General features: G+C 38.9%; 1 protein-coding gene across 1 annotated transcript in view; it reads right to left on the reverse strand.

Moving 5' to 3' along the window:
- Nucleotides 1-22,552, reverse strand: part of ARHGEF3 (Rho guanine nucleotide exchange factor 3) — a 105,511-nt gene that overhangs the window by 64,297 nt on the left and 18,662 nt on the right. The window contains 1 exon segment of the mRNA XM_030956758.1: nt 6,818-6,884. Coding sequence (XP_030812618.1) covers nt 6,818-6,884 — 67 coding nt within the window.

Consider the following 22,552-nt stretch of genomic DNA (forward strand, 5'->3'; position numbering starts at 1 on the left):
TGAAAACTCTTGCAGATGTCAAAGTCAGTAGAGGTCTTTTCAGGAATGCCCCAGCCAAGTGCTCTATGAGGGCCTCAATACTCTTGCCCCAAGAAACATAAATCTATATATAACTGCCATGTAATCAACTTGGAAGCATCTCTGTAAACTAGGTGGACAGTTTAATGGCTATGTACTTAACTCAGAGATGACTTCTTGGGAGTCTTCTTTCACAGATGTAAACGCTGTGAAAGTTTTATAAAACAGCTACTGAATTGAATTAACGAAGTCAGCGCAAACTCCTGAGCAGTACAGCACTCCCTAGGTAGCACGAGCAGTGATAGCTCATAAAACATGCACAGGTTTGTCTGCCTGAGTCCCCAACTATTGCAATCTTGGAATGTTGAAGTCTAAAAGCCAGCCAGCATCATTCTCCTTTGTAACTAATTATAAAAACTCACAGCTGTCGCTCCAGCCCATTCCTGTTGCCACACTACTCTATGCAGAGGACCTTGTAACTTACAGTACCCATTGACCCTACAAAGAAATATGGCCATTTATTACAGGCCTAAGAATCCCACATATCAACAAACGATGTTTGGCTGGAATTTCAAATAAAACATTCTAGTGTGACATGGCTAATCTTACATCACACACTGTGGGTAGAAGTTGTGGTGATTAAGCCATGCTGACTCAGCACATGGCTTTGGAGTAATACATTTTTTAATTCTTCAAATTTTATAACTGGTCACTCTGAATTTGTACTTGAATTCAGTGTATACATTAAGAATATGACAATTCTGATGTGTTTTGAAACTGCAGATGGAACTGACTGCTATCCAGTTACGCAAATGCCACACAATGAATTTCTGATAGCATCTCCATTTGTGTGCCAATATAAACCTTGCTGTTCCAAGAGAAATTAGTCTTGTGACTAATCAACAGCAGTTCCAGTGGTTTGTTCAAAACCAAAACCAATAACAAGCTAAACCATTTAAAGCTCCATAGATTAAGCAGGGAAACACCAAACCCAACTCTTTAACCAACAAAAATTCATGTCCAGGGTGAATATTTGGTAGCATTTATAAGCTCCTCTCTTCTGAACCAGAAACTGTGTATCATGGGAGGATATTCATAATCAATGGTGTGGAGTAAAGCTTCCCTGCTCCTGCAGTGCTCCCAAGAAAGAACTGCAAGAACAGACGTACAGGATTGCTTCTTACTATTTCTGCTGTCGGGTATCAGGGCCATCCTGGCCCAGACAAGGTCAGTTCTGGACAGCAGCACAACAGCTCCTCCACAGAGGCAGACTAAAGGCAAGTCTGAGCAGAGCCAGGCAGTAAAAGAGAAGGGCTGAGACAAACTCTGAAACAGAAGAGCTTGAACCCACTGTAAGAAGACAGAGGAAGAGATCTAAAAGGAGTGAGTGGCACACAGGAATCCACCATCCGTTGGAAAGCAGAAAAGGAATATGGAATTCTTCTGTTCAAAGACAAAGGAGGAGGAGACAGGTCAGAGATTAAGCAACCATGTATCTTTAACCTGCTGCAGGTTAGAAGACATGGGACTCTGCAAAGGCAAAGGGAGGAGAGCAGCCATGGGGAGCAGGGATCCCAGCTGAACTCTCCTGCTCGGAGTCTCTCTATGGCACAGGAAGGAACTGACTGCTGACTGCTAGCTCACAACAGGTACAATTATTCCACTCCCAGCTATGCTGCGAGTACACAAAATACTCACGTATAAAACATGCTTAAATGCCAAAGTAACCATCCCCCTCTGAGGAAGCTGCTTAAATTGTGCACAGGAGTAAACTGAACTAACAAAAAAACACATGTGTTTTTTAATGCATATGATACCTTGTGTTTTAAAATCTTACTGGACATACCAAGAGATTATGGTATTTAAACACATTTGATTTAGAGACAGTAGTGCATAACATCGTTTCAACAAGTACGAAAAAAGGCCTGTGTGATACCACTTCTAATAAGTTTCTGTTATAGGTAACATCATTGCTTAGGCAAACAACTATCAGTGGATACAGAAATTAAGTAAATCCAGGGAGAATTCAGGAGAGGTACAGAGGTGTTTTCTATGGTAGCAAATAAGCATATAGTTTATCCAATTATTCATCAATTTAAAGCCAGGATAAAACTTCTTTTCTCTCTTAAAAATTTTTATCTTGTTGAGATTTGTGCACCCTGAAAATGGGATAACTGAAGTGTGCCAGTCTGCACAATAATATACTGTTTCCGAAATATTGTCTGAAAAGTGTGGAATTCTCATTTGGCATGGCAGACACCTTTCCCCCCACAAACACATGCGCAGTACAACGAGCACAGAAACCACTTACATGTCTAAAATTGACTTTCCGCATATTTAACACTTTTTTATGACAAGTTTCTCATAAATTAGATCAGCCTTCCTCACAGGTGACCACATCTGCAGCTCAGCTAGATGCTTTTAAAAACCAGAAAGGAAACAAGGAAGGAGGAAATAGGAAGAAGCCTCATTGCAATAAATTATCTTCAATCTTCAGGCAACTGCACACTAAACACATGCCTCAAACTATTTCAAGTACAAAATGTTGGTTTAGATTTCACTATTTATTTTCAGCACTGAAGATCTTCAGCCAGATCTGTTGTGTGTAGCAGAGAGGAAATAAAGAAATTATCATAATGGTTCAGATGTTTGCTTAAAGCATGCATTATGCTCTCTCAGTGGAACAGTGGAGAGGCATATCAGAGACAAGTGCAGACAAAACCAGCATCCTCTTCAGTTCTGCCTACAGCCCAATATTCTTCACTGATCAAGTAACTGCTTTTCTTTTGACTGACTGGCAATTTCTTCATAGTCAACTCAAATGTCATCATAGCAACACTGTAACACTACTTCTGCAATTTTTTTTTTTAACCCAATCATTTGAAGACTTCCATTTGTATATCTAAGTCTAGAAGTTTATCCTGCTGGCATAAACAAAGTGGGCACTTTTAAGGGAGCAGGAAGGGAGACAGATAAAGCAGCCAAAATCTCTAATTCTCAAGAGATTCTTATTCTTCTTGAACTCAGAACTTCCTTGTTTATAAAACTGACTGCTCTTAGCGAGGCAGAAAATAGCATACAAGCATATAACTCAAGACTGTATCATAACTACCAAAAAACCACAGAAGCTTTAATCCTCACATCTAATTGTGTGTGGATGACTACACACATGTAATCATCATTTGATGGAAGGCTTTGTGAAATGAAGCTGTTTCCCACTCTACACAGCAACATAACACATTATTCCACAGACACTCAGAGCAGCATATTGACCTGCTCTCTCCTACTTATAAGCACCAAACAGTGATGCAGAGGAAAGCCACTTATCTGCATCAAGGTTTTAAGGGAAGGGTGGCATGGAGATAGGATGGACAATGAGAGTTAATGGTAATCAGAAGATAAAGCAAAAATAGAATTAATAGTATTTTTTGGGTCAAGATCTGGGCTAGTATTTTCTTTATATTCATTATTGACCTGCCTCTGAACTGCCCTATCCCTTCAGATATTTGTGCTTCTTCTCCTTACCAAGTCCCAGGCACAATTTGTTCCCCACTGACATCATCTTGTCATCTCAGGGTCAGCACTTTCAAAGGCTGAACTGATAAACCTGCAGTGCTCTATGGATTTCTGCCTCCACTTTTTACTTCCATCTCTCTGCTTTTATACTCAGTAGCTTTCCTCCATTTCTTGACTCTATCCATTTCCACTCTCTCTCACAGTTCTTTCACAGCTCTTTGCTTTCTCCACCCTGATTATCCCTCTTTCCAAGTTGCAGATTCCTCCTCTTTCCTTCTCCAATCCTATATCCAAGATAGGATTTTGCTTTTATTCCTTTTCTATAGTCTATATTTTATATTCCTTTGCTTCATTCCTTTTCTATTTTAAGTACCACCTCTAACACCTAATCTCCTACATTCTGGTCTTTCCTCCAGTATGGGATATTCTTATCTCCACAGGGTCATTGTTTCTTCCTCTGGAATGACAGTTGACACTATAAGTACTTTTCCTTTATAATACTCTATTTGCTAGATACCTGACTATAAAAATCTCTTCAAACCCCAAATTAACCTGATGCTTTCTGCGTATGCAGGAGAAGCTTGCAGCAAAAAGATTTCGCTGCTCAGTAACATAAAGTCTAAATTTTATCTCAACCAGGTTTGGTTTATTCAGTTTAAAAAAAAATTAGTAACTCCTTTCTCTCCACTGATATCTAAACACTGCCCAACACTCTGGAAGTCACTGCTACTACTACCTAGAAACAACAGAAACGCGATGTCATTCTGACATGAAAATCCCCATTGAGAGAGTTGAACATGACCTCTAACCATGGAACTCAAAAGTGCTGCACAAGATGGAAATCTGCTTCTTCTGATAAATTTAAGTAAGGAAAAGAGAAGTGCAGAGGAGTTTCTTTGGTAAATGTGTCACATCCGGGCCTTCCTTATCTTACTCCGAGGTTTACGTTGGTGTATTTTCCAGGTTTCTTTAGCATGTCCTTTTATCAGCATGATACTGAGACATTGCAACAGAGTGAACTGACTGCAAAGCGAGGACACGGAGATGAACACAGTGTTGCAATTCTGTGCTAATCATTTTATTCTTTGTTATTATTTGTGACTGTTGAAATGATCCTGTATTATAGTCTGTAATAACAGAAATAGAAGTTAAAAAAAAACATAGCCATGAATAAGTCAGCTCCAGAGTTGTTTGTTACACTCAGCTATGGCTGTGCTCCACTGTCAACATTAACCTAGTTATTTTAGCCAGTAAGGTTTTAGTCCTGTTTGAGAAAAGACATCAAAGCCAACCTATTATCTTTCACCATCTCTATGAAAACCTGTGTGGCTTCAAGTCTGCTCACTGGGCTTTTCATAACACATTTTTTCCACCCATCAAAATAAAATTAATGCTCACACAACGCAAATATCAACCGACACTTAGCTCTCTCTTTTCCAGTGCTCAGCTATCTTGGCTTCAGCATCCAATCAGACCAAGTGAACAACTCAAACAGGTTCTTCCCTTGATGCAGCCATTTATGTCTAACAATTAACTGCAATTGCCTACTATACACTATATGAAATATTACAGCTGCAGAAATTGACATCTGTGTTACTATCTCATAAGTTTCCTTAAAAATAAGGTGGCAGCCACCTGCCACAGTTCTTCATTTCTACACATGAAGGAAGCAGCTTGAAGGTCCCTTAACTTGTTGCCTGTTTGCTCTCTAATACACTATTCCTACCTGCTTTCAGGGTCTTGATTCTGAAGGATTTTACTCCCCAGTTCTCTGGTCTTTGGGTACAGCTCACTCCACCTGCACCACACTAGATCACAGACCTCATGCTGCCACTGTGAAACCAGCCCTAAGTCTTCACTTCATTGAGTTTCTGCTCTGAACTTGGGATCACTGTTTCTTCAGCTACAACTCACACCTACAGTACTCTTCCCACTATTTTCATATCCACCTTCTTCCACAATTACTTTTACAGCATAGCTGGGAGAGAACTGAGGGAAATGCTAGAGTCAATTTTATTTTTATACTGGCTCTGAAATGTATAATTAATCTATAGCTTAGAGGTTGTTGGTATTTTGCCTACACTCTTAACCATGCCCTTGTGAGGGAACTATTTTCTCAGTATCACCGACAACTTCACCCTGGTGTGATACAAGAAACAGTGACAACAAAAAGCTCACAGTGAACAATAGCGGATGCTCTACTTACAACACCAAATTAGAATGCAAAATTCAGTGAAAAATATTTTTTGTTTTAATGAAGTTGACCATATTATGAACAACACAGATCAGTAAATCCATTAATGCCATTAACTCTTTCAGCAAAGCATTTAAGTAATGTCTGTCTACTTAACTATTTTGTTGGAAGGAGCTCAGAGGAAACAAATTTCTATGGTCTCCCAAATACAAGTCAGTCCACATTAATGGTCATTCAGTGCTCATTATACTTAAAGAAGTCTGCAAGGTAGAAAAGCCTTTTCTTTTAACCAAAAGATTAGTATGACTTAGATACAGCATGCAGTGACTTCTCCTGCACTGTATCCCAGGCTCCAGTACCTACACACACAGTGAACACACCATTGCCACAACACCACCACCACAGGAAGTTTTACACCAAATGGTGTAGAAGGGCTCACAGTCCATATGGGACAGAGAGGGGATAACGCGGCTGACTCTGAACAAATTAACCCACCAAGAAGCTACCTCTGAAACCTGAAGAGGACAAGAATAAAAGCTCCTGATATCAGCAGCAAATATAAAGATTTTTGATGTCACTTGCATTGCTGTTTCATGTATCTTTTCAGTCAGTTTCATTGGAAACACACAAGCTTCCACATTTCCTTACTCAGCCAAGCAAAGAGAAATAAAACCGATTCCCTTCTGCCTTAGAGACCCACATAATTTTTGTTATGATCTAACTGTACTTCTGCAAAGTTCACATATGCAAGCTTACAATAACTTTACAAATATCTATATTAGAATTAAACAGTATCAGTCCAGTTTCCATTATTTATTTTCACATATGAAAACACACCATATTTTTTTTAATTTAATGTTGGTTAATGTACAGTGTGATTACGTCCTGCATCCCTCAGAATAATACAATCAAACACATTAAAAAAAAAAGCTGGCATTGTTAGAAAACCTTTTAAGGAGGGTACAAAATTAAAATTTCCAGTCTAATTGTTCGCCATGATTTTAGTCCTAAGAGATCATGGTTTAACTACAAAGTTACACTGCAACACAAGGGAATGCTATACCCTGAACAAAACAATACGAAACTTACCCCTCTGAAATTCCAGCCCTTGGTAGAAGAAAACAAGGAAAAATTATTCTGTTGCTGCTGTTTCGGCCTGCAAGATGAGACAAAGAAAAGTGTTTACACTTTCAGCTGCCATATTTTCTATCTCAGTAACAGAATAACAATAGAGGGAGAAAAGAAAAACACAGGCTTCAAGTACTGAGACAGTTAGACTTCCTTGGCTGTACCTCTGACAGGTTTCTGTCTTCAGTGCAGTTACATGTTTTAATTCAAACTGAGCACTATGGGACATGGCAGCCTGTCAAGCAGTCAGAGATGCTCTGACTTGATATTTGACAGCAACTTATTCCTCCCGCTGATTTTCAGCAGAGAGAGCCCCGACCCAAACAGTTTGTGAAGCCACAATTTTGCCACGTGATGCAAGATGGTGCAGCTGGACTGGAGGGGGACATTTCAGAGCCTTTAATCCTGACAGTGGAGCTACACAAAGCTGTAAAACAGCAAGTTAGCCAGCCTCCTGTGTGAAGCTAAAGAGTAGAAGCTGACTTCTGGTTTAACTCCTTCCAAAAATCTTTCTCCTACCCTATAATTAACACTAGTCAATTATTTCTGAAAAGTAACCATAACATGGCTCACTTCTCTCCTAATGAGTGCTTTTTACCAGTATGATCCTCAATTAGTTCACACAGGTAGACAAACATTGCTGAGATTTTACACATGAAGTCAGATCAAAGCTCGAGTGACCTGCTGAAGCTGACCAGACCAACACATGGTTTGGCAGCAGGACCCAAGTGCTGAGCACGCTGCAACTCCAACCTTGCAATTAGACAGGTTACAGAAACGACCACAAATAGTAACAGGAGCACAAAAACTTGGTTAAAAACCAGCAAATTAAATGGCTGCTTGTCAAATCTCACCATCCAACAATAACACAACGTTAAAGCACTGAACTAACACACAAGTTCTTCCTGCTGCTTATAGTTCCTGAAGGACTCCAACACACCATATTTTTTTCATACAATCAGGATATGAATAGTTTCCACTGTCTTTTTTTCTGTCTCCTATTTTTTGGTGTAAAATATTTGGTGTATGAACATTTTTGTTTTCATGTTCATTAAAACACATCATAGAATTGTGATCACAGTAAATATTTTTAGATCACAGCATAATGCAAACAATTATAATCATAACAATTAATTTTTGTAACACCAAAGGTTGAGATATAAATCTTCTTAGTTTTTCACTGTACCAGCCTGCCAACCAGAAAAAAAAATGTTGATATTGAAGTGCATTGCTAAAGAGCACAAGGCAGCACACACAACAGACTTTAGTAGTCCCACTAATAAATCCTCCACTACAGCTTTCCAAGTTAAAATATTTTGAAATTCAATTTCTAACGTAAAAGCCTCACTGGAACAGTAAGTGCATTATAAAAAGAGAACAATGTGATAAACAAGAGTGAGTTACACAGATTATCAATTGTCCTAATGGTATTTGACACCTTTTTATTCACAGATGATCTCACACTGGAAACCAGTCAGGTTTTTGAGAAAGTACTGTGAGCTTTCTATGAAGTTGTGCTCCATAGTAATTTTTTTAAAAAGATATGTTTGAACTTACATTTCATAATTTTTATCTTATATTTTAATGCCGTCTGTGCATTGCTTTTCCCACTTTGTTAAGAATTGCAGTAATTCTACACTAACTAAGATGAATGTAGGGGAAGCAAACAACATTTCAACTTCAGTTTATGACAGTTTAGACAATATTTCAAGGGAAATTAATGACTTGATTAAAAATTATCTATCCCCCCAATCATTCTGTAATAAGAACTGAGAACTCTGTAATGAGCAATAAATTTGTCATATCATCCATCTACACTCAACTGATGTCCATCCAGCAGAAAGAGGATGACAAAAGTAATTGTTATCATCAATCTGCAACTTTGCCATTCACTGACAGCAATGCAGACTACACAAACACAGTCTTTATAAAGAGCAAACACATCAAATCTACATTTTGCAATAGGTATTCTCTTCCCTCTTGTCAATCAAGAGCCCTACTTCATTTTGATGAGAGTCAATCTCCCCATCATTCACAATGGCCTGCTAACTCTTCTTTTTAATGCTACTGTGGTGTTATCAAAGGGCCTTAAATGTAGCAGCCTAATCAAATAACCCAGTTTTACCAAAAGGAGCTAATTAAAAAGTCAGAGAAGCATATGGAGATCACTGTGTGCTCCTCCATGACTTGCTGACCCAATCTGATATCAGGGTACAAGAAAATTCTCCACAAAGTATTTTTTTCCACCCAATGTGTGCAGCACTCTTCTAAAACCAGACTGAAGCATTCCCTGTTTTCTACTCTGTCAGAGGTATCTGAAGTCTGGAACACAGTGAACGTCCCAATTCTCCCTTCCCATTACAAACAAGCACTTCATACAGCCCATCTCAAAGGTACCGAGATATTAGAACTGCAGAACTAGCCCACCGTTTGTCTGAAAGACTGCTTCAGAAATCTCACTGTTCCCATTACTAGGGATGATCTAGATTAAACATATTTGTAAATTGTTTACAATCACCATTCTGAACCAACATTTTTCAGCCTAACACACCCTCAAGTGAAAATGAAGTAACATAAATCTTCTGATACTCAAATGCACCTCAAGTGACAAAATTGAGTTCTATCAAAAGCAAGGCCTCATTTACAGTTTTCAGTTTGGTCCTTCACTATCTTAGTTATTTTGATCACTAGGTCTTCCCACTGTCAACATCAATGAAAACTGTACTGAAAAAAAGAAAGAGCTGCAGCTTTTTCAAACACATTTTAAATTAATGTTTTGCTCTTTTTTTATTTTCCGACTAACAGATTACTAGTGTTACCTCAGATCATTCTGTTTACTGGATAAATCCTTTCCGAAGTGCTGCAGAATATGAGTTAATTAAGAAACAGCTTGTGTTATAAAAGTATTAAAATACTAAATAGCTATTTGATATTTTAAATACAAAACTGTCAAAGAATTCTATTTTGGCAACAGTCAATAGATATTACACTTTGGTAGGAGGGCTATGTGTCCAATAGTGTATTAGATACATCTAGTTGCATAACAAAATAATTTACAAGACCAATAATAAAAATCATCACTGGCATAAGTAGGTAGCAGATAGAACAAAATAAAAGATCAGCTTGAAGAAAAAAAGAGGAGCTATTAATGGGCATTAAAAGCAATGAACAGGCCTGACTTTTAGAGGCAAGTAAATCTAAAATAAATTATTCAGATACCATCATAAGGATTTTTCAAATGTCAAGGGGGAGTCAGAGATGGTTCCTATAACTGAAGTACAATGATGAACACTCTTGAAATGCACCAAATGGGTTATCACAGACTAGATCCTGGTGAGATCACAGAGATTGAGACAGGAGGAGTTCCTCCCTAAAATTACTTGTAAGAGAGTCTCGGAGCTGCAATTTCTAACATGTGACCTTTCTTACACATGGATCTCTTTTCGTTTAGCTAAAAGGCACCAAAACATTTTCTCCTGGGCACCATAGTGTTAAGAAGGAAAGACAAAGATATAAAAGGGATATAAAGGAACTCTTCAGACAGTGGGAGGGAGGGGTCACCAAACCCTCCATCTGAGCTTGGCTTGGGGATCGCTATGGAAAGTTTACCTTGGGAATAAAACCTGAAACCAAGTCCCTCCACTGTGAGTAAACTGTAAGTGGGGTTGGTCCCTTGGAGAGGCAGCCCTGGAGAAACTAAGCATTGAGCTCATCCCTCTGTCTGAGTGACACACTGCTCCTCCTCATCAGCACAAGTTTTAACTGCATATCCTCCATTTCACCTTTCAGCTCCAGCACTGGCAGTATAAGCCAGGAAATGGCAGCTTCACTCCTCAGCAACACAAATATATCTCGGACCCCTTGAAACATTTACCAGGGAATGACTGACTTGCTTACCTGCTATTTCCTAGTGATCCTGCAGTTCAGTAAGAACCATTTAGCATTTTGCCAAACTAAACTTTTATTACTCTGTGCTCTGGCACTTGCTTTGGCAGGTGCTTCCACCACTATTTTGTAGCCTAGGGAATAAAACGCGTTTGTCCTTAAGATATACAGGGCTTTCTGTTTAGGTTCCATCACATACACACTATGCATATATGATAAAAATATTTTTACAAAATAAATTCACATGCCTTTCAGAATAAATCAGTGGAGCTTTTTTCTGCAACCTTTACTTTGCTGTAGGTTAGTTATATAATGACAACTGGTAGGTAAAAGTGTATAAAGGAATCTAAAAACTAAAATACAGACTGTATGTCGAAAAGTTTGTATTACATTTGCTAACAAAATGTTTTATCTGCCTTGAAGCATGATAAGTGAACAGTTTATGGCAGTTTATATTAAGCTCACACAACTTTTACATCTTCATCTGATCTTCCAGTCTATCTGCACACAGAATCACTGACTACAAGAGTATTTCTAAGATATGAATATCCAAACTGTGCATGTTTTGTTTAAAATATTCCGCTGCTACATCCGTTCAAAGATAAAAGCTCATTTTTCAGATCTACATGAGTACTCAGATAATGAAAAGAAAGCTCAAACCACTTGGAGACAAACTGTGCTAACTAAAATTTCTTTTCAATCTGCAAAAATAGAGGTTGTTACTACGGCTGTAAATATTTTACAAAGATACTGTTAAATAATAAATAGTACCTACTGCTCAGATCTGGTCTTTGTGATGTCATCTGCTCAACCCATCAAATATGTACACTAAAACACTGGTAAGAAAACACATTTATTTTTATTTTAATACATTGGAATAGTTGTGATACTAAATTCCATGCACAAAACATGTCAAAGTGGTTTACCTGGTGAAGCCTGAGATGTGCAAGAACATTTTAGCTTTGAACAGTAGTTTTGAATACAGACTTTCTCAGATATTTAAATAACAGGTAATAATAATGTACCTTTGGTACTGATTTTAAAAGCTGGTTAAGCTCATGCTTTGACCTACTTAATAAAAAACATTGAATCATCCACTTGTAATCTCAAGCACTATTTCTCTTTTATACTAAGACTGTGCATTTTGGCACCAAACTGAGATTGTGGAAAATTCCATTTATTTTCCAGAAGTGTAAAGCAAATCTAACACAACAGAATTTGGCTCTGAAAATATTTAAGTTCATACAGAGAGTTTACTCGATAGGTTTTTCTTGCTAAAGGCAAAGTAACTCTAAGACTGGGTGCATGTTTGATTTGCCAGGGCCCCATCCTGCAGACAGAAGCTCATCACAAATGGGTAACTGGGGGTGGGGAGGCCCCTCAGCCGAGCAAGACTGAACACTTCGTGTCTTGAGAGAAACAAAAATACCAAGGAAAAAAAACAGATGACTGATTTTCAGCTGCTGTGCTGACTTCCTGAATGTGAACATAATCTTTTACTGTCCTACTCTCATGAACTGGCATAAATGCATTAACAAAGAAAAACAGCCCCTGTGAATGTGGCTGCAGAGCCAAAGCAGGTACATGTAGCAGTGAGCTGTCACACACCTACTCTTTTCCCATGCTTTCTGCAGAACATGTTTATTTACACTGTAAATCAACGCACCCTACCATAAAGTAGCTCTAACAAAACCCAAAGAAGCTACAAAATGCATTTTTTCATTTCTGTATTTGATTCATTTCCTGCAAAAATTAAAAACATCCTTATGAAAGATGAAAAAATGAAATCTGAAGGCCAACTGAACAGCTACTTTCCAATCTAAAACTCAGACACTCCACATGATGTAACATTTCACCTTCTGAAGAATAACAAGCTTGATTTAAAGCTTTAAAGAAATAATTTGTTATGTCTTAATTTCTAATTATTGCAGGTTGATGCAATAAATGCCATCAATATACAGGACTATAAAAGCATCCTCCTTGATATACATGAACTCTGGTCACATCTGAGAGAGACCTCCCTGGCTCTAGCCAGCAGGAGGACCCAGACTTTTCTTTGTTACACAAAGGTACAGCTGTTATCTTTATGTTTCTATGAAAAATATCACTTTTTCATGAATATTACAAAAGGCTGAGATGAGAGATATAATTCACAGCTTTGACTATGCAGCCTAAAAATATTCCTGTATCGTTTCAATACTATTTGGAAGAAAAACTGGCAATAATGCTTGTAAATTTTTAGTCATTACCTCAGCCCATTTCTGTATCTCACAGACACACTGAATTCTTTACAGGGAGTACAACTGCTCATTCAAAAGAAATGTTTGCTCATTTCCACCCAACAGCCAGAGAGGAACCTCTGGTCCATGGAGAAACAAGATCTGGTGGTAAGGTCTAACTGCCTGCATCATCACAGTCAGAAAAAGCCAAGCCACGGGGCAAAAGCCCCACAACACTCATGCTCAAGGAAAAACAAGTCTGCTTCGTTTTGTTTTCAAACTAGAACCTAAAGCTGGGAAATCCACTTAGGTTAGCAAGACTGAATACTTGCTGGTTAGACAGGAAAAAAAAGGTTTCAACACAGAGAAATCAAGCAAGGGATTTCTTAGCTGTTCAAAATCCACCCAAATAACATTTTCATCTCTACCACAGAGAACCTACTGACACCGTCAAAATCCATTCCAATGCCACCACATCATATTCTTGATAAAGGAAATGGGTGTGTTCTGAAAGCCCTTTCTGTTTGGATGTATCTCATCTGGCTCTTTCTGAAGGTAAACTTGAGTTCCTGTGGAGCTGTGATTCACTAACAGGCATTCAGAGAGATCAGAAGCACTGAACAAAGAGGGCAACAGTATTTAAAACAAGTAACATCTGGAGGGAAGTCAATCCTATACACAATTTTAAAACTTTTGTATTGCTGGTTCCTTATCCTTCATTTGCAACTCCATATTTTTTCTGCATTACAGCTTGCATTTCACCTGAAAGGGCAAAAATTGTAGGTTTGTAATTAAAATGTTGTATAGGATCATTATAGTCAATTTCAAAGGCTTTTCTGTGTTGAAAAGTAAAACACTCCTACACACCTTTTCAAGAGAGCTGCATGATACTTTCACACCTTGCTCTCAAGGATATGGCACTAAGCCAGTCAGACAAGGAAAGAAATCTGTTTTTATTAAATGTGATCAGTTATAGAGGACTAACTTTCAGCAAAATGGTTCACTGAGCGAGACTGTTCTTGCTTGAAGGGTTTCACACTGAGTGACAAGAACCTCTCCTGCAATCTCTATGCAGACAGACCAGAACATCTTATCTTGAGATTGTAACAGGTCTGTCACCACCAGAGCTAAGAAACTAAACTTTTCCAGTGGATGCAGCCATGCCCATGACTTATCTTCAGCATGTAGTAACCACCTCTCCTGAAAAGTCAAATTATACCACAATTTTCTGTCTCCATTAGTTCTGCCTTCCAACATGCCTAAAGGATTGGAGGCTGCCATGGCAAATTCCACTTAGCTACTTTGTCACATACAGGTCAATAATTTGGACATAAATATCTCACCAAAGATTAAATTCTGCAGCATCCTGGGGCCTTGCTCAGAATACAAGTATTTTATAATGTCATAACTACAACATGGACAACAGACATTCTCCCACACATTGTCAGTTAAATAAAGAACAGAATATTAAGAAGTGGGGGGAAAGTCAGAAATTCATAGAATAATACAGTCATTAAGGCTGCAAAATACCTCCAAGATCATCAAGTCCAACCTTTCACTGCCCACCACCATGTCACTCAAACCACAGCACTGTCACATCCAGTTGTTTCCTGAGCTCCTGCAGGGATGGTGACTCCACCCCATCCCTGGGCAGTCCGTTCCAATGCCTGACCACCCTCTCAGTGAAGAAATCCTTCCTGATGTCTAATCTCAAACTCCCTTGATGCAGCTTGAGGTCATTTCCTCTTGTCCTCATCACGTTATCAATAACAAAATCTTTCATGGGATGTTGCAATATTTATATCAAACCTGAGGGATAAAGCTTCAACTTTTTCAACCTTTTGCCATTTCTAGAGATTTTACTTAGAATTTTTTTTTATCCCAAATCATGATATTTTATCTTTTTCCTTTGAGTGTTGTTTCAAGGACACGCATCCAACAAAAGTTGGGAGAGAACACCTATTATCTATTTGATTACCAAGACCAAGTACAGTAAATGCAACAAAATATTTAAGAGACAGCTGAAACATCTGTAATGCATGTGATATCAGCATGTGATATATAGATACAAGTCATCAAGATCAAACCATGTAGCTTTTAGACTTACAAAGACATTTTTGCTTCTAAGACTTTCACCTGCATTACTAGCAGATTGTACACCACAGGGGCCCAAATAAATAGTGATTTCACCTCCATTTCATCACATTTCCATCTGCACAGTAATTCCTATTAAGTTACATAAATAACTTAAGAGCAACTATCAGGCCCCAGGGCTTAGAAAACTGCTTTCTCCTCATATTTAATGAAGTGCTCTTCATTCATATTCAGCTTTAACATATTTCTGTAGATCTCAAAAATAATTACCAGAATCTTGTAAATATTTACTAGTTCAGTTTCCCTTTTTCTATACCTATAAGTCATTAGAACTTTTCTTTGTGGCCACAAATCCCCAGAGTACCAAAAGTATTTAGTGTTACTCCATGACAGTGAAGCTACCAAATCAAGCCCTGCAATGCTTTCAAGTTTCAAAGTTTATTCATATCATAAACACCAGACTGGCTCCCCCTTTGTTCTGAATGAAAGTGAAATAAATATGAACAAGGCAATTGTATGCACAAAGGCCAGTTTACAAGTACAAGGAGAGCTAGATGCAACAACAAACAGTTTCAGGATATTTCATTTAACACTGAAAAATTTATTTCTGAAAAAAACAGAAGAGTTTTTGAAGGAAATTTATAAATAGACATTGAAGTCAACAAATACTGACCTCTACCATCTGACTTGTGTGATCCTGACCTTTGCTGCACAGTGAGGTCAGAAGGCTACTAAGACAGTGCTTATTAACAGCATTTGTCATATGTAAATGATTTACATAATTCTTCAAGATAAAACTAAGTTATAGTTCCTGAGCGGATTTTATACTACAAATCTGGCCAAGGAAGTTTCTTTACAGCATAGAACATTTGAAGCCAGTGACAAATTTTACACCTAATATTTGTAACACTTTTCATTGGTCTTTGGGATGATATTTCAGCAATACATTGAAAAGGTGTTTCTACTCTGAAACCAGACACACCTGTCAGCGTATGTGGGGTTTTATGCAAGAGAATGACTTCCTATCAAGTAAGCACCCCCCATACTTTCAATGGAGGGACATTTAACATGAGATGCAAAAGCAAAATGTTTTCAGTGAGTTATTATTCACAGCTGGGTTCCCGTGGGAACATTTTCTGCATCACTGTTGCCATAGTAATTACTATAGAAACCCTGAATGCAATGGACTCAAACCTTCAGACAGTGGTACCATTAAAGCTCCATTCAAAATATCCACTCAGGACAGAAGATGTTCACTTATGTCTACTTTTGTCAGCAACAAGTTAGTGTATTTATATTGAAGAGAGTAGAAAACCTAACTACATTAATTTCAGCCCAAGACCATTTCACAAGAACATACAAGAAACCTTGTTAAATAATTTTCTTAAGAGCACAGAATCCTATATTTTAAAATAACATTATACCAGTGATGGCTCTAAAATGGTTTATTTTTTGTCCCAGGTCAAAGAACATTCCTTTAAAAGTGCATTTCTCAGTAGGAGATACCTGGAGCTAGTTTTTTTTCCCAGAATGCATATACAAGCATATATAAATAATAAATTTTATTTCTATGGGTAGATACACTCCTATGCTTTTTCCCCTCCTTCTTGATTACAATCCCTGCAAAACCAGGCATTAACACATGAAGTGAGGCACAAACTGGGATTTTGTTGTAAAGCAGAACAGTGATGAGCCACCAGTGGAGGAAATTAGTAGCACTTGCACATCTGCACAGAGTTTTGTTCTTTATTTCCATCATGATTTGGGGTTTTTTTTCCACACACTCTCTGCTGTTACGTTTCCTCTGAAACTTTTAATGCCATGCCTTTAAAATAGAGCACATTTATCTTTGTTCTTACTCTGCTGATAGCTAATGTATTTGGCTTTCAACAAGGTACATTAGAGACACGCACTGAAATATTTCATTATAAAAACTGAAAATCCCCCCAGTCACAAACACAAAAGAACAGGCTGTTCAGTCTCTGTACAGAAAGCACTGGAAGACATCGACAATATCCCCAGTCAGTGCAGCAGCTGAAGTAAGAGTCGAACCACAAGGGAAGAAATTAAACACATGTTGATTTGATCAATGATGATGCAAAAGTATTAAACATTTCCTTTGTGGTCATGGATACCAGAACTGCTGTTGGTAGCCTAGGTGAGTGATCCTCCTCCTTTTGAATACATCAAGTGTGTTTCTGGAGCCAAGCTGTTGGATTTTTTCCAATCACTTACACTATATCTCTTGATTAATAAAACAGTATCTGTGCTTTCAGGACAGCATTTTTCATTTCCAAATACATCAAAAACAATGTTTTATGAACAATTGATGTGAAAAGAGTTCACTTCAGCTGAACTCTCACCACCTCTAACTGAAGTGGGGGTCACACATCAAGGATTTCAGGCTGCTGCAGGATGCACTGAGAATGTTATCTAAGAGCCCTCCAGGCAGATCTCCCAGCCCTGACAACTTCAAACCCAGAAAGAAGAGAGATGCAGCAGATTTGATAGGTCGATCACTCGGGAGAAGTGGCACAGTAATGAAGGATAAGTCTGCAAGTCTGATGTCACACTATGGGCTCTTTGTTCAGGGTAAAGATTGAAGATAAAAGCTGCTTTCCTACTTCCAAGAGACTAGGCGGCACCAGAATGAGGTGAAGCAGCACTCACAAGGCACGGGGTGAGATGTGACCTCATGGTCACAGCCAGAGCTGAAGATCTGAGGTTTGGCACTGAGCACACAGGCTGACAGCAGAACCCCACCTGCTGCAGGCAGACTGTGCTGGGGCAGCTGAGGAAGGACCTTCCAGCGGCAGCAGCCCCCAGGTTGTGTGACCACCTCTGTGAGCCCCTGCCACGCCAGGGCTGTGCCCAGCTCAGGCAGCACCTGTGCTGCTGCCCTCACCGAGGACAGAATGGCCACGCTCTGCGGGGACCTCCCTTGCCAGGCCGGCACTGACCGGCACCTCTCACTTCAACCACACACTTCTGCTAACACTGGAGCTTATTTGCTCTGGCAGTTTTTACATCTTCTAAAAAATGAAACCAGGCAATGAGTTCAAAAGTTGCTGGCAAGACTAAGAGCAGAGTCACATGTCATTTCCTGAGGAAACCAGGCTCTCTTCAAACCACACAAACCACACACATGCACCTTCTTTCTGCAAGTCTGACTTGCTAAGGTGCCTCAAAAAGCAAAGAAAATGGTTTCAGAACTCTGAGCTGCCATGTCCCTTAGTGTCCTACTGAGAAAGATAAAAGTTTGGGGAGTTACTTGGTCGGATCTTTAAACTCAAAATGGGTCATAACTTTCATTCTTCAAGTAAATCTATGGAATGGGGGAAAAAAGCTTGTTCTTTAAATTGGCATAATGAATCAACCACCCTACTTGGGGAGAAATGAAATTATTTTTTGTCCAAGTTCGTAAAATTGGGTGGCTCTTCTCAAGAAAGAACTATTTAAAATTACTAGCAAGTGAAAAATTTTAAATATTAAATCTTATCCACAAAGACAAACATTAACACTGTGTCTGATATGTAAACAAAGAGTTTTAAGATGATCACTAAACTCAACTGCACTGTGAAAAAAGATGCAGAAAGAAGCATCACAGTATTTTTACGTTATCTTTAAACGGAAACCAGATCAAAGCAGTTATGTCTTTGCTTTAGTGAAATATAAACAGAGTTGCAGTACACTTGTAATGGAGTTCTACTGTGAGCAAAAGCCTCAGTTAACAAAAGAAATTGCCCTGTAGTGCATTTGAGATGTAACTGATTGCTAAAAGGCTATTAAGGCATTAAATTACCATAGCAGACATTTATTGTAAGCATGCTCTGGTATCAGGAGAGTCAATCTTTGCACACCAATTACAAAGCCTAATACACAATTAACACATGATAAAAAGTGGGTGTAACTACGGTTTTTCAACAGCTCCACACAAAAACCTTTCTGTTCTACAGAAATCTCAAAACATGTACAAAGTACTGTGTAAAGAACCTGAAATTTTAGACATTTCACTTTCAAATAAATACAAGCACTTGAGTAACTCAGCTTGTTTTCCTCCACAAGTTAGCACTGTAAACAAAAGAAATTCACGAGCTTTGTTAAAATCCCGTCTTGACTAAGTCTGTAACAAAGCAAGACAGCCGGCATCCATACTGATCCCAAATCTTGCTCTGCAGCACCAGAGTCTTGTTTACCTGAGCAATTTCTAAACTGCCGGGTTAGGCTGAGAAAACAGCTCAGCATTCTCTCCAGGGAAACACAGCTTGTTGCTTCACAAGACTACAAACTATCCTCATCTATTCACCTACCAATGCAAAATCCTAAATCAACAGTGACCTGGTGATTGATTAGACAGTTTTAGAGACTACCAATATCTTGGCAAAAGAATCACAGATTCCTAACTGGACAAAAAATAGTATTTTAATCATCAATTAAAACAGTTTGACTTGAAATTGGCAAGGAAATAATACTCAGGAACTTTGATGGGATTTAACACAAGACCATTTCCTATAAATAAGGACACCAGAGATCCAGAATCCAAACCAAGTTTTTACCAGTTCTCAAGTCTTTGGTCAATCTTCCTACCTGCCCTTTGTGACAATTATGTGTTTCTGTAGGTAGGAGTCAGTTGCTGAAAAGCCTGAGGCAGGAGCATGGTAAGAGAAAACTGTGATCCCATCCTACCTTTATGAGAAAAACAAACAGCTGAACATCCATGGCCTGTGTTCCTCAGGGAGACAGGGACAGCTGCTTCAGTTACATGAAATTACACATTAGTAGAGGAACATAAGAAATCACTATTTTGTTTATGACCACAATATTAGAATATACAATTTTTCCAAACTAAGCGTACAGAGTCAAGGGACGTCTCACAGCTGTCCTCCTGCAAAAGAAACCTGCTCAACCTGACAGGAGAAAGCCCTGCAAAGCACACCTACAGAAGGACACTGCTGGTCAGCGAAGTCCAGCCCTACCCAAACAGCGCACACACACACAATCAGCAAAACCACACACATACAACCTTCAGAGAGGAAATGCAGAAATGGTTCTGGTGCTAAAGAATTTACCTTTTCAATACCTCGATACACTAAAAAACTACCACGAAACTAAGTATTGTAATTGTAAGAAGTCCTACAAAACAAGGGACAAACACCAGTAGGTGGGAGAAGCTTGGCTACAGTTCAAATGGAATTAAAACATGACATATTTCCTAAAGGAAACAGCCCGAGGTGGGCCAGCCCCCACGGCGAGGAGCGCCCTCGTGGGCACAGCGCGGGCAGCAGCGACTCGCACAGCCCAGCGCCGCTCCCCTGCTCCAGCACACCGAGAATGGGAATAAATCTTTCCATTTTGGTATTTCAGGAAGAATAAACCAGCAGATTATCAAATAAATTTCAATGGTTACTGATAAACTAATTTAACTCTCTATAAAATCCTCTTTTTTTCTCTCGGCTTTCTTCTTCATTTGTATGGAGATCAGATATTTCCCACAATTTTCTGTTTTGTTATCAGTGCCCCATGTCAACACAGCACAGGGGAAGAAGATGAAAGAGTTCTTTGGGTCAGTTGCTAATTTAGATAAAGGAGGATGTCCGGGGGAAGGAAAAAAATCTCCAAACTTACAAAATCTGATGGATGGGACAGAGAAGGTGCTATATACCAGGGCAGACAGAATAAAAGCATATCAACACCTTCCCTGTCTGCGCTTTGCTGCAAATCCCTTACTGATCTGTAGCTGACTCAGCGTGACTCCCTCCCTGCACTGAGTTAGGGAACAGCAGATCTGAGAGGGAGGGGAACGTGCTGAAGCATGCCCAGGTACAACCTGCCAGATCTAGCTCTGTGTAGTAATAAATAATGGATTATAAAGTGTCAGATGTCAATGTATCTAAAGAGATTGCAAAGAGACATCAGTTTTTTAAAAAACTGAGTGCAACTTGTCTTCTTTTTTTGATCCATCTAGTCACATACAACTTGCTTTTAACCTGTGGAATATAAACACATTATATAGCTTTCAAAATAGAGTCACATTTATCTTACTGTTCTGTACAGAGTGGGGCTGGGGGGATGCCAAGAGAGAAAAACTGAGAGCTCCTCCTTTTTGGTGCAGTTTGCAGCAATTAATGAGTCTTTGAAACAAAATCTTCTCTACAATCAGAAGGATAGTAGCAATGGAATTCACTGTTTTAAAAACAACTATAGAATCCATTTTTTAAAATGAAGACATAACTAACCAGACAGCTGACAAAACACAGTCAGCTCTTGGCCTTCACCACTGAGTACAAAGCCTGACAGCGATGACAACAAACCACCTCTAGTCCTGCCAACAGGTTAGGTTAATTTTTAATTTATGCTTCTTACAATAATTAAGTTCAAAGTCAGGAAAGAAAAACATGAGTTCTTCATACTAACCAACACAAGAGGATATTCTGAAATATTTGCAGGTAGTTTTTTGTCGCATATTTTTAGTGAGTTTCTGTTCATAATGACCTTAATACACACAGGTTTTCTTTTTCCACATCAAAAGAAACAAGGCTGCTAAGAAATCTCCTTGTGTAGTTTTAAGGCAATGGAATGACAACCTAATACAGAAAAGCTGTCTTCTGTATCCCACAGATTTGCAGGTGACCAAATGTATTCAGCTTGAAAGATATATACTCAAATCATTGTCTCTTAAAACACTTAGCTATTGAAATTTCCAGGGCCCCACAGGAAAACACAGATAATTTAACCAGTTCACCTCCAGCCCACCTTCCCCCACATAGGGAAGATCAAATTACAAATCGCCCTTTGTTTCTGATCTTCTGTTTCCAAATACTGCAATGTGTAAATATTCCCAAGGAAATACCGTTTGTGCTCCTTAAAAACTTTATCACCAGCTCCCTCTACAGCCAGAGAATTAACATATGTAAGAACTACATTTCTGGGGGGAGGGAGGCAAGGAGAACTGTCTTCCTATCAGTATGAGAGTATTAACTAGAAACTCAGCTGTAATACATGCTGAACAAGTGTATAAAATAAAACACACTGTTTGTAAGAACAGATTCTGGAGACAGTGAAAAGGAATCATGACCAAGGACAAGAACCTTTAGAAAGAGAAGTAGGGTAAGCATACAGGAAACAGATGGTTACCAGTGGTAGATCACTGGGTTTGGGGGGTTTTTTACATTAAAAAAAGGTCACAATTCATATAGACACATTCACCCACAGAGAGAGAATCAAGATGTTTCAAAGAGATTAGCAGAAACTCACATTCACTGTCCCCTGCTCTGCCAGTGAGGAGCTGCACAAGAAGGGATGGAGATGGTCAGGGCAGCTGTTCCAAGCTGGCCCCAGGGACATTGCACAGGCCAGGAGGCCATGCCCAAGGGACGGGCACAGGTCAGTGACTGGTGAGCAACCCCCCTGTGCATGGCTTGTTTGTCTGTGCCTTCAACTGCAGTCACTGCTAGTGCTGGGAAACGCTGTGATTGTAACAAATAGGCTTTGAGTCTCC

This window comes from Camarhynchus parvulus, chromosome 12 (genome assembly GCF_901933205.1).
Source record: "Camarhynchus parvulus chromosome 12, STF_HiC, whole genome shotgun sequence".
Classification (NCBI taxonomy): Eukaryota; Metazoa; Chordata; class Aves; order Passeriformes; family Thraupidae; genus Camarhynchus; species Camarhynchus parvulus.